Source organism: Sceloporus undulatus, chromosome 8, assembly GCF_019175285.1.
Source record: "Sceloporus undulatus isolate JIND9_A2432 ecotype Alabama chromosome 8, SceUnd_v1.1, whole genome shotgun sequence".
Lineage (NCBI taxonomy): Eukaryota > Metazoa > Chordata > Lepidosauria > Squamata > Phrynosomatidae > Sceloporus > Sceloporus undulatus.
In genome coordinates, this window is record NC_056529.1 from 16,099,976 (window position 1) to 16,112,823 (window position 12,848).

Consider the following 12,848-nt stretch of genomic DNA (forward strand, 5'->3'; position numbering starts at 1 on the left):
TCAATAAAGCATACAGTGACCTTGCTTTCTAGATGTAGTTACTTTCAATAAACCATTTGGGTAAACACATACACAAAAATATATATATACCCACCTCCACCCGCATCATACTCCATTCCCTCGCCTTGGATGAGGATTAGGCATACCATGAGATCAATACACTCAAAGACAACCTACTGTTAAGTATTTTCTAAGGTAAGCATGGTGATCAGAGGAAGAACCATCTAATGGCTGTATAATGTTCATGAAAGTCTCTCCTGCAGGTGGCCTAACATTGCTTTCAGAACACAGAACCCAATACAAACATACATATGGAAGAAAATCTATATTTACCGGATTTGGCAATGCAGCAAGATCTACAAAAGACACTTTCTTGTCCGCTGCAGCTGTACGCTGTCTAGGTTTCGGCTGTGGCCTCTAAGGAATGACAGAGACAAGTCAAAATCAGCAGTTATTCACTGAAACACATAATAGCTAGGATTGAACCATGCCTAGGCTCAGAGGAAGATGAAAGGCCTTTCCTGAATCTTAACAGTCTGGCTTAGGAGGAAGAGACAAACTGGCAGTATCTGCTGGGCTTGATCCCCTTCTCTACTGTCATTTCCTTCTCCTTTTGTGCCATGTCTTTTTAGACTGTAAACCAGAGGGCAGGGAACTGTCAAATTAACAATCTGTAAATTGATCAATTTATACACAAGAACAACGGACTCCCCTCTTCCCCTAAAATTGGTCAGGATACAAGTAAAGAAGGTACAAGAAAGGCAGGGTACAGGTAAATAATAATAGTAATGATAATAATAATAATACCACCACTGCTGATGAAGAGACTGGAGGCACCAGGAGAGGGCCTTCCCCTTGCCCCTTCACTGGTTTCTCATTCTGGATGTAATGTGAAAGGTCTGCTGCTACAATTGAACCAGGTGGTTGCAGATAGGAAAATTTCCATTTCATCTCAATGCTAATTGTACCAGTGGAGTGGCCATCATAATCTTTTAGTTCAAAGGTACCTGAAAAGCCAAATATAAGAGCAAATCCATGACTTCATCTTCCTAAGGTTCAGTGTGTTGAATAAACAGCTGCAACAATGATTTTCTCAAACAAGATGAAACCTTTCTCATCTGACTTGGATGCTGTATGAAGTAGGACCTGAAAGTATTTGTTTCATTATTTCTCCTCTGCCTTTCCGTTCTCTAAAGACTGACCTTTAAAATGACAAACCAGCACCATAACACAGCCATTCATCAGACCCAGATATGGATTCTATACCTTGAGATCTCTTACAAAAAGTAGGAGGAAGGTTTTGAAAGAAAGTAAAAAAATATAAGAATAAAGTAAACTGGAAAGCAGTGGTGGTTCTGCATCATCATATTTAGATTCTTGAGTGTGGCTTTGTGTTTTCAATGGATATATTTGACATTTCATTTGGATCAAGGAAATATCCTTGTGCATTTGCATCTTCTGAAGCCTCAAACACTGTTTGGAATGGAGTAGGCCCATGTTATAGAATGGACAAAATGAGCATGCTCCGACTGAAAGCTACCCTATAGTAATTTTACAGCATAACCCCACAGTAGTGTAGTTAGTTATCTTTATTTGAAATGTAACTGTTATGACCATTATTGATGTACTTCCAAGTAAGCCTCACTGTTTCTTCATTGTAATATATCTCCATGTAAATAAGCTTAAGACGTTAGTCTTATGGCACATTCAGTTCGTCTCTTGCACAAGTTACATGGAAATAGATGGCACCTGTAAAGTACTCTTGAATAAAATTTCTCAGGCTATTTGATATTGGAGCCCAGCAATATCAAATGTTTCTTCCCACTGTGCCAGGGATGAGCACCATATTCATGTTCATTGGCTACAATTGTGACTCAGAGACCAGCAATAGGTTAGGCAACACAAACAGCTGGATCATCTGCCATTCATTTCAGTGTAGACTAACAGTATGGAACCTCTTTCAGTCTGAGGGTCTAATTCAATTTCAGAGACGTTCTTTGGGGGCCACAAACTAGTGGTGGATAGACCCAAGGGAAAAGGGTGGGATCAAAGTGACAGCTCATTTTAGCATTAGGATCGTTTCTGTTAATAACATAAGCCTCAGGAAAGGTCTTTCAACTTTGTTTTCCTCATTTTAAAATTTGTAAAAATTGGATGTTGTAAGAGGTCCTCTTATGGGACCCAAGAGGGTTGGATTTGACTCCAGGGTCTAACCTCCTTTACCCACATAAGAAAAACCAAAACCTGGTATAGGCTAAGAGGAAAGAAAACCAACATGAAATGTACAGTGCTGTGCAAATTTACAGCGCTTTATAAATAAAATGTAATAATAATAATAATAATAAAAATGTATGCTACTGCTGCTACTGTAAGCTAAGGAAGAAACAATGAACCAGTATTTCAATTATGTCCCTGTTGAATATCCAAGTGATACTGTATTATACAGCTTTAACCCATCCCCCCAAAGGGAAAAGCTCCTACCTGAAATGTATCTGTCATGTGCTAATGAAATTAAAGGCACATTTGCTTTTCCTATGTAAACTCCATCTTCTGTTTCACTATCATCAAAAACGTACAGACTCAAGGATTCAGCTTTTAGGTAGCGGTCAAGGTCCACATTCATTGGCACTGGGAAGCACATGTGATCGGCAAACTGTGGATGGTTGCTGCTAGGAATGATGGCAGTATCATGGTCAGCGAAATCAAAGAACTTGTAGACAACATAAGGATTCGGCTGGATGCCACTTGTTCGGCACTTCAGATTGGTGCAGCATTTTATTGTAACATGGAGCTCATTTAAGTTTCCATCTGTTGAAGGGCTGGCCTGGGCAGGACTGAGCGCTGGCTGTTTTAACAGGAGAGGGAAATACCCATTAATACCTGTTTGATAGGTGAATGTTTTTAAATTGTATTTTTGTTTTCCAGAGCGACGTGTTACAATGTTCTGGGCCCATCTCTTGCACGTTTCCACACATGCTGAGTAATTTAAGCTGGGGGAAGAGGAGGGAAAAGTAACCTTCTTCTGGATAAACTGATGGAGATGTGGTCATGGAAATCACAGCGAGTGGGAATCTAGCCACCTTGGAAATTTTCCATCTTAAACTAAGAAAACCCACAAATAGAATTTGTCTTTGCTTCTTTCTGGTTCAAGTGTCCCTACTCTTTTCCTTGTTCCTGTTCCTCTTCAAGGGAAACCAATGAACAACCACAAACAACAGTAAACCCAGGTGAATCATTGAGATTCCTATGTCACAGGTTCCCATCAGTGAAGATTCTAACACAGCTACATCCTAAGTTATTAACTTTTTGGTCTCTGTGATGGAACTGTAGGAGCAACTACACTAGTGTAATTGTTCAGTAGGAAAACACACACGTTAGAACTTCTGCACAGTGCATCAAGAATGACACATGAGTGAATAGATCGACAAGTGCAAGACTAAACAAAGGCAAAACTAGACATCTCATAAGTATGCACCCTTATGGATCAAAGTCCATTCTTTGGAAGTGGCTGTAGGAAATTAAACAGAATCGGGCCAATGTCTACGAACTTAATTAAACACAATTAGAATTCTTAGGCTTGCCTGATCCTTTAAGTTCACTGTTATGTATCCAAGAGCTTTAGCTCGTTCTTTATACAGTCTGATTGCCTGGTCCATAGGAACTCTTAACCTGATCCAGTACTCCAATGTGCCATAGTTTGGGATCTCTCTTCCAACACCTAAAAAGCAAACATACTGTATGATATATTGTACAAAATTAGGGAGCCAAACACTGATCCAGTTTTGGCAGCAAATGAGGTCCCACTCCCAATTCAGCCACTGCACTGAACAATCCAAAGATCCTCAGAATAATTTACACTGTATTTGGTAATAAGACACTCCACTAAAGCACAGAAAAGCCAATACTTCACAGTAAAGTCTGGCAGCTACATTCAACTTTGAAACTCAGATGAACTGTTAAGTAACCTTTTGCAGAAGGAGATCTGACAGTATACTATTTTATTGAACAAGATGTTTAATAAAATGGAAGAAGTTGAAGGGAGGGGGACACCAGAGCCTTGAACGGACTGTCTAAAAAGATCATAATTTTGGCATACAAAAAAATTGAAACAGATCCTCTGGAAATGGATTTTACTATTAATGGAAAAGTTCAAAGTGCTTTACAAGCTTTACTTCATGCTGGGCCTGATGGCATTATGTTCTATTCCTCAACATGCAAAGACAAAAGTTAGATCTCCCCTTACTCCAGTACTGGAAGCCAGCCCTGTCTCTTGCTTAATAATGGTTTAGGAACTAATAAGGCAAAATCACCTCTGAGTATTTTGAAGGAGCCCGGGTGGCACAGTGGTTAAATACCTGTACTGCAAGTCACAAAGTTGTGAGTTTGATCCCAGAGGCTCCAGTGTCCAGTCAGCCTTGCATCCTTCTGTTGTTCACTAAAATGAGTACCCAGCTTGTAGGGGGAAATTAGCTTACACATTGTAAACCGTTTAGGGAGTGCTTAGTTCACTGATAAGCAGTATATAGATGAACTTACTATTGCTACTCATTGCTTAAGAAAACTCAATGAAATTCATGGAGTTGCCCTAAGTCGACAGGCAACTTGAAGGCATATACACACACAATGTTATGCCTGCATAAGCTCTTACATAATTATGGGAATGTTTTCAATAAAAGATGAAAAGATTGATGGGCAAATGAGAGAGAGAGAGGTCTTTTTAACTGTAGCACCTGAAGCTATGTAGTTCCTCAACTGGAAGATACAGTTTGTCTCTTCCTTGATGGTGCTGAGGCCAATGAAGGCTGTTTTGTTCTGACATGCTTGTGAGCATGATCAACGCTTGATTTTTCCCTCCCTTCCCCATTCAATTTGAATGAATCAATGAACTCGGTTATTACTTGTAAATTACTCCCATTGAGAGTGCAGATCAAGTCTATACAATTCCCTATTACAGATGTACCAACAGGAAATGGTTCAGGGTTGTAACTTTAAGATTATTTTACATTTACTGTTAATAGGACTGATGTTTTTAATTAGGACATATTTTTTTTAACTGCAGCTGTGACTGCATAAGCCATCAATAGTCAGGAAATATGATAACTATAATGTATATCTGATATTTTCGTAGGATTTACTGAAACAAAACCTCGCCTGCACATGGAATGTTTCAACACAAATATTGGCAAACATATAATTAACAAATAGAGACATCTGTTCATCTTTTTTCAGATGATTCAGTAGTACAGTATTTTATTGTGTGCTGACCTTGGATCTACCAATCTGATCAATGATAACAGATGGTGGTTTTCTGTATTAACATCAAAACACATAGTGCATAGAAGACAGTAAAGTTTGCCATTTTGAGAGTTGGCAACTGCATGGGGCTGAGGGTCAATGTGAGGTATCTGGGGATAATACAGGATTCTGGGGTGCTTGTGAAGGTGGAGGTGGATATTTCCCCCATGTTTTCATGCATTTGGGGCTTTTTATGCATAGTTTGGGGTAAAAGTTCCTTGAAAATCATACCAACCTTTTTTTAAAATTGGGGGTTGGGGTTTTGGAGGACTGGTGGGTGTTTCAGGGGCAACAAAATTGATCCTCCAGGATGCACAATGCCTACTACTGCATTACATCATGAGGAATTATTCTAATCCATGGACTACTTTAAAGCATTGAGTTGGTATGCTCTTTTCTTCTGTCTCAACATGAAGAAATATTCATTCACCCTAGAAAGCAAGATTTAGTCATTTTCTCTTCTATCACAGGCTGCTTGATGCATTTTTTAAAAGGCATCATGGTGATAAACACTGAATAAACACACAGATTGGTATTGCAACCGGCATGATCAAGACTCACCCACTAAAATGGCTGAACTGTAGATCCTGCCATTCTTTTCCAATATTTCATGGAATCTAAGCTGACAGGCAGCGATTGTCTCAAAGTCCATGCCGTATGCATGATGGATCTCTAGTGTGGCGGTGTTTTTCTGCAGATACTGTAAAAAGAAGTCATCCATCCGTACGAGATACTGAGATGTAAAGTTATAGGTTGGGCTAAGGCCCCGGATGACTGGGGTTGTCTGAAGTTCAAAATCATAGAAGGCATAGGTACAGAAGGTTGCAGGCTCCTGGTCTCCAAAAGACTTGGCAGCTTCTGGAGAAAATTGCACTTTGCTGATGTGAATTTCAAACAAGTTCTCTCCTCGCTCTAAGTGGGCAGTTTCATTAAACTCATCAACTGGATCATCAGGCAGGATTTCTGGTCTGAACTTGTATTGTTTGGTGCCATAAGCAATGTCCTTCAGCTGGGCTGCAAAACCAAAACAGGATGAGCACATGATTTAACTGTTGTAGTTTTTATTTTCTCCTTGCAAACTCCCACAGATCTGATGATTCTAGATGTTAGCATGGCTAACACAGAATATAAACAGAATGAATGATACCGTTCAAAACAACGAACATGGCTCCTGTTCTATTAATCTGAGGAAATGTAAAAAAAAACCAAAACAACCCAGACACTCAGTTGACTGTGAGGCACTACAAAAATACTAGGCTATGTCCTGGAATATTTGTTCTTTTAAATCCCATTTTAAGACATCAGTCACCTGATGGCATGAGTAACCCACCATTTCTCAGTTGTAGTTCACTTGCAACTAGAATCAGCTGCCATTGCAAAAATTAAGAAGATAAAGAATGGTCTGTGTTATGCCCACAACCCAGGCTTGGCCTGAAATGTTTCTCTCCAGCTCGAGAGGAACACTCTCACAGCCTCCAGTTGTCAAGCATGCAGGCTCTAGGATCCTGATACAGGTGAAATGGCGTCAGCCACTGAAAAAGGAGTTCTTATCAACATACCTTCCAATTTTCGGATACGTGCGGCCCTAACATCAAGAAGATGGACATACTGCTCCAGTTTTAATTCATAATCTTGCTGTAAAGCCTCCATTTTCTGTGTCACCGATTCTACCTCTGCCTGAAAAATGGAAAGAAAGATGATATGACTGCCATTTTCAAATACCTGAAGGGCTATCACATGGAAGATGAAGCAAGATTGTTTTTTTTTTCCTGCTCCAAATGGCAGGATCTGAACCAATTGATTCAAATTATAAGGAGGACAGGTTGCTTTCCTGTAACTGTCGTTCTTCGAGTGGTCATCTCTGAAATCAGTTCAACTGAATTTTTAGGAAGAACTTCCTTATGGTAAGAGCTGTTTCAAAGTGGAATATTTGAAAAGTGGTGGTTCCTACTTCCTTGGAGGCTTTTAAACAGAGGTTTTATGGCAGTCCATCAGGCATGCTTTAACTGCACTGGTAGGGAGGCAGACTAGATGGCCCTTTGAATCAGAATTGGAAGAGACCACAAAGGCTATCCAGTTCAACCCCTTGCCATGCATTACAATCCTTCCAACCTTTCTGTGTGTGTATGTGACTTCAGTGTGTGTGTATATGCCTTCAAGATACCTGTTGACATGGTCATCCCATGAATTTGATAGGGTTTTCTTAGACAAGGAATACTCAGAGGTGTTTTTGCCAGTTCCTTCCTCTGAAATACAGTCTACAGCACCTAGTATTCATTGATGGTCTCCTTCCAAGATCAGACTGGATCTGATACCTTTAGGGTATTTAGGCTCTACAATTCTTTAATACTATAAGTATAATAAATGAATATGCATATTTGTGTAGAATCTGTGTGAAAATTGCTTCTGTAACAGAATGGAGGAGACTGAGGTGCTATTCAGAGAGTGCTTTCTCCTGTGATTTTCTGGAGAGTGTGTGTGGGGAGATGGGTGACCCTGTACATGTCTCCCATTTTACTCACTGCAGGGAGATGTGAAGTGAGAGACACTACATTACAAATTTCACTGCATATCCAAGGTTTTTAAATAATCAGGTTTCAACATCAATAGTTACGGATATTTTGATCACATAATTACTTGGTTTGCTTGACAGCTCTTCACTGTGGTGAGCTGGAATAAAAAGGGCTACACAGATGAATGTAAGAGGCCAAAATCCCTGTTTGACCACATCTTGGGTAAATTTAATCCTTGGTTGTACAGTCAAATTCTTGTGCCATTAGTTTTTCCTTTTAAGTTTGGTTTTTAAACCTTTCTTTCTTTTTTGGCTTCAGTGAATCAGATGCTTATCTGAATGAATTAATGGTCTTGAGGTGTATTTATTCAACATATCAAATCTCTCTACAAAACATATGGCCAGCTTATAACTGTTTCCGGGTCTCTCTTCTGACTGGCTTGAAAAAAATATTTCTTAGTGACGATTGTTAAGAGTTGAGTGAGATTTCAGAATAAAGAACTTACTGCAAACTTCAGTCTGATTGACTTCAGCTAATTAAGATTAGGTCAGTTACCACATGAAATCTTAGATTCATTTATCTTAATAATCAGAGTCTATCACCACACCTCCATAACCAAAAATGAGAGATACTAGCAGTCAACTGCACAGTAAAAGAATTAACTACCTGATAATCCTTGTTAATTTTATGCTGAACAATTAACATATTTCGTGTCTTCTCAAGTTCTTGAACAGTTTCTGCATGGGTTGCTTGAAGCTCACGCATGGAACGCTCCAAATCTTTTTGGATATCGTCGTCTACTTTCTCCAAAAATGAGAGGTCTCCACTTGCCTGCTGCCTACGAACCTAAGCCATAAAAGTTGACAGCATGCTAATTAGATTTTTTAAAAGTTTCATTTTTAATTGAAACAGATGGACTTTTCTTTTTCTGCATTAAAATAAATCTACGCTTAGACACCAGTCCTGTCAGTTTCTCAATGCTCCATGGGAGACAATGAGAGCAACTTACAACTACTTAATAATCTCATTTTGCTGGTTGATGTTATACATCTTTATTCAGAAATATGCCCAATCAGGTACAAAGGGAGTTGGTCACCTCAGCAAGTGCTGATGTGTCACTAGTGACTAAGGCTGCATCAGTACTGTAGAAATAATCCAGTTTGACACCACTTTAACTGCCATGGCTCAATGGAGATATTCACATGGGGACAAGATAGGGATGGGATTGCTCCCCAACCCTTATTCCGCCCTTAACCTGTCCATGACTGGCATGGCGTGAAAAGCTTTCAAATCATAGTGCTAATCCCGCCATTAACCTGTCATTAAAGTGGCATTGCATTAACGCAAACATCTGTTGATGCAAAATGCCAGCCAATGTCGCTTTAATGACAGGTTAATGGCAGGATAATTACATGATCTGCATGACTTCATTTGATGGCGCAATCATCATCAATCTCGCTTCCTGGACAGGATAAGCACGAATCCCATCTGAAAGTCCACGATCGAGCAGGAAGGACAGGAACATGATGGAGCATCCCTTATCTGAGAATCCCCAATGCTATGGAACAGTTGGATCTGTACTTCTGTAAGACATTTAGCCTTCTCTGTCAGAGAACTCTGGTGTCACAACAAAATACATTTCTCAGAATTGGAAAGCACTGAGCCACAGCAGCTAAAGTGGTGTCAGACTCTATTATTTCTGCAGCGCAGATGCAGCCGAAGCGTTGGAAGCAACAAACATATGCATGTTTACTCAGAAATAAATTACACTTTAACAGAACTTACTCCCATGTAGTTTACCTTATACCACTGTGAATTTCTGTTGCAACCTGAACTAAAACCGAAAAAGTCTCTGGCTTGAAATGTTGCCTGTGCCACAAATTTTGTAATCCTGTGCATATTTATTCAGAATTAAGTCCTACTGTATTTCGTGGGATTTACTCTTTAAATAAGCATGTTTAAAATTGTGCCTTTAGACAGCCTTCTCAACCGGAGTCTCTTGACTTGCCATTTGCAACACTGGTATATAGGGTTGATATAGACAACATCATCTTAGAAGGTTGTTTAATGATTACAAGATACTGTATGCAGACAGTTTTGGATACTCTAACCACTATACAAACACTAAATATTATTTATTCATGTATTATTTCCCCAAAATTATGCAGAGAGAAATCTGTGTTTGCTATGGTAATGGTAGCCATGAGAAATAGTACTATACAAAAGTGTGATTTATCTACATTTGTTGAATAATTCTAGAAATGTTATCAGTAAGGGCAGGAAACCTACTAAAGAACATAAGGCAAGAAACCCAACCTTTTAAATTCATTCTATTCTCTTTCACATCACTGCAATTCTGTTGTAAACAGTGGAATGACAAACTAGGTGCAAGGGGGAAAATGCATTTCCCCACATTGTGCTTTTATAAATAAGCAAGTAGCAGATGTTAGGGTACAGAGAGGAGAAAAAATGCTTATGTTTCCAAAGTGTTAACACTTTAGTTTGGCATCTGCTTTTATATCTCACAGAATTATTTTTATATCCTTCAAAATCTGTAAACAAGAAGTTGTTTTGATCAGACCTGCAGTGGGACAACACGAAAACAGTAAAGGCAACTGTTACCACTCTAAACCAAAGAGGGGAGGGAGGGAAACTTTAAAGCAAAGCCATGTAAGCTTAAGGTTAATTCACTTTTGATGTTGCAATGAAATATGCACGTAACCTGAAAAAGTTCCACCCTGCCATCTTTTCACTCTCCATCTCCAGCTTTCTTTTTCCATGGAACGGAAGAGCGATGTTAACTGGTACGTACAAGCAAGAAGCATTAGCTGGTGAAAAGAGCACAAGAAAGGGCTCTCTTGAAAAGATGGGCCTTGTGAGACCAACGCTGCATGAGGATCGGAGAGTTTGAAAAGGCGGCAATCAACAGTTTCTATTAAGTTACCTTTATAAGCATGAGAGCCTCACTGAGTTCAGCCACGTCAACATTGCTCTCCTGAAACAGAGACAATCAACAGGAAGGCATTGTTCGAGGAGAATGAATTATGGAAAGAGACAGTGAGAATATATATAGTGCATTCACACCAGAACATGACATTTAGATAGATATCATGAATAAGTAAACTCTGTCATATCCCTGCATTCTTTAGCTTTTAAGAAAGAAGTATTTGCATTTACAATATAGAAAGCCCACACCACCCTACACCCCCAGCTGATCCCTACCTCCATCCTTCTCTTTCTGGACTATTTTTTTTGGGGGGGGGGAATAGTAGTAGTAGTAGTAGTAGTAGTAATAGTAGTTCACCTTGGTGAAAAACTTCACACGGTTTTTCAATTCATCCAGCTGTTGCTTCTGCTCCAGATACTGCAAGCGTAGCTCTTGTTTCTCCTGGGCCAGTTTTTCATTTTGATCTTCAGAGCAAAAGACAAATATGTATGTGTATGTATGTGTGTGTACACCCACACACACCCCAAGAAGAACTTGACACAAAACCAAACCACACCCCAGTGTGTTCTTCAAATCTGCCCTTTCTATACACATTTACAACAAATAAACTTATCAAAGGTGATTTCAAATAAAAGTAGAGGTTTAAGTTTCAACACTACGGTGGTGGAACTTCCTTCCTCCTGCTGCGGATCATAGGACTGCCTAAAAATTCAGTCCTCCAGAGACAGTTTTGTGGGGTGCACAACAAAGAAGAGACTAATACCCTGTCAGTCCAGTCTGCATATATTAGTTTAAGCCACTTGCATTTGGCCTAGCATAAACTAAAAGGATAAGGGTCTCCTTTAGCTTTCAGGAGAACACAAAACTGATCCCCATGGGAACTTTTAGGATTTTTTCCTGTTCGTCTTTGGGGCATACAGTTTCTCTGTCTTTTCTTCCCCACCTCCCACTTCTAGAGTAATGGGACACAGAAAAGAAGCTTGGTGTGCTAGGCAGAAATATTTCAACATGTTTCAGAGCAATATTATTATATGTATCTATATAATCCATTCACTCACTCAACACACACATATCTATATACACATATACATACAGTGGGCCCTTGCTATCTGCCAGGGTTTGGTTCCAGGACCCCCTGTGGATACCAAGTCCCATTATATACAATGGCAGAATAAAATGATGTCCTTAAATAAAATGGCAAAATCAAGGGTTGCCTATTGGAAGTTGTATGCATTTTAGGTATTTTCAAGCTGTGGATGCTTGAATCCATGGATTAAAAAAATCCATGGATAAGGAGGGTTGGTTGTAGATAAAATGTGTGTGTTGGGTAAAATTCTATTACATCATTTAAAGAGGTGTGTGTGTGTGTGTGCGCGCGCACGTGTGTGTGTATACACATACATATACACATATATAGTGCTATGCATAAATGTGACTTGGGCCATTATCCACAATTTAATTTAAGCAAGGATCATGAAACTTTTAAGATGACTCTCCTTGCCAATATCACTATGATACCAGCTGTTGAGCTTACCTTTTTTTCAGGAAAAACAAAAGATGTCCAGAAATGTCTAGAAAAGACATCTTGGCCTGTTACAGACTGCCAAAATAAAGCTGCTTCGGGTCTCTTTGGAGGTATGCTGTTTAAATGATGCATGGGTCTTACGAGTCTGGAGGTCGCGCCAAAGCCACACTCCATTCCTAAGCACTTCCGGATTCTTAGGATGCATGCATCATTTAAATAGCATACCTCCAAAGAGACCCGAAGCAGCTTTATTTTGGCAGTCTGTAACAGGCCTTTGTTAGGTATTTGAACCCTTAGTCTGGAGTTTGTAGAAACAACCTTAAAGTAGAACTATTGGCCTAAATCCCATTGTTATTGCCAACCAGAGTCGACCCATTGAATTGATAGATCCTACATGCTGGTTTACCAAGCTCCCAATGATTTATTGGGTTTACTCTTGCTGGAACTAACAACTTATTTTAGAACTCTTGTGTGGAATTGGTCTAATGGACTATACAGTTACTTGTGCTCTTGGTCTAACCTAATCAAGATTGTGCATTGAGTGCATACAAGAATCTTTTCTCGCTAC

General features: G+C 39.4%; 1 protein-coding gene across 4 annotated transcripts in view; it reads right to left on the minus strand.

Annotated features, from left to right (window-relative positions):
- The window catches only part of RPGRIP1L (RPGRIP1 like), a 66,891-nt gene that overhangs the window by 31,345 nt on the left and 22,698 nt on the right, over positions 1-12,848 (minus strand). For all 4 annotated transcript variants that reach the window (XM_042438581.1, XM_042438582.1, XM_042438583.1 and 1 more), the window contains exons 11-19: positions 11,113-11,219; positions 10,753-10,803; positions 8,475-8,654; positions 6,855-6,972; positions 5,857-6,309; positions 3,582-3,718; positions 2,482-2,845; positions 808-1,007; positions 334-417 (exon numbers count right to left, since the gene is read on the minus strand). In XM_042438581.1, coding sequence (XP_042294515.1) covers positions 334-417; positions 808-1,007; positions 2,482-2,845; positions 3,582-3,718; positions 5,857-6,309; positions 6,855-6,972; positions 8,475-8,654; positions 10,753-10,803; positions 11,113-11,219 — 1,694 coding nt within the window. The remainder of the gene's footprint in view (positions 1-333; positions 418-807; positions 1,008-2,481; positions 2,846-3,581; positions 3,719-5,856; positions 6,310-6,854; positions 6,973-8,474; positions 8,655-10,752; positions 10,804-11,112; positions 11,220-12,848) is intronic.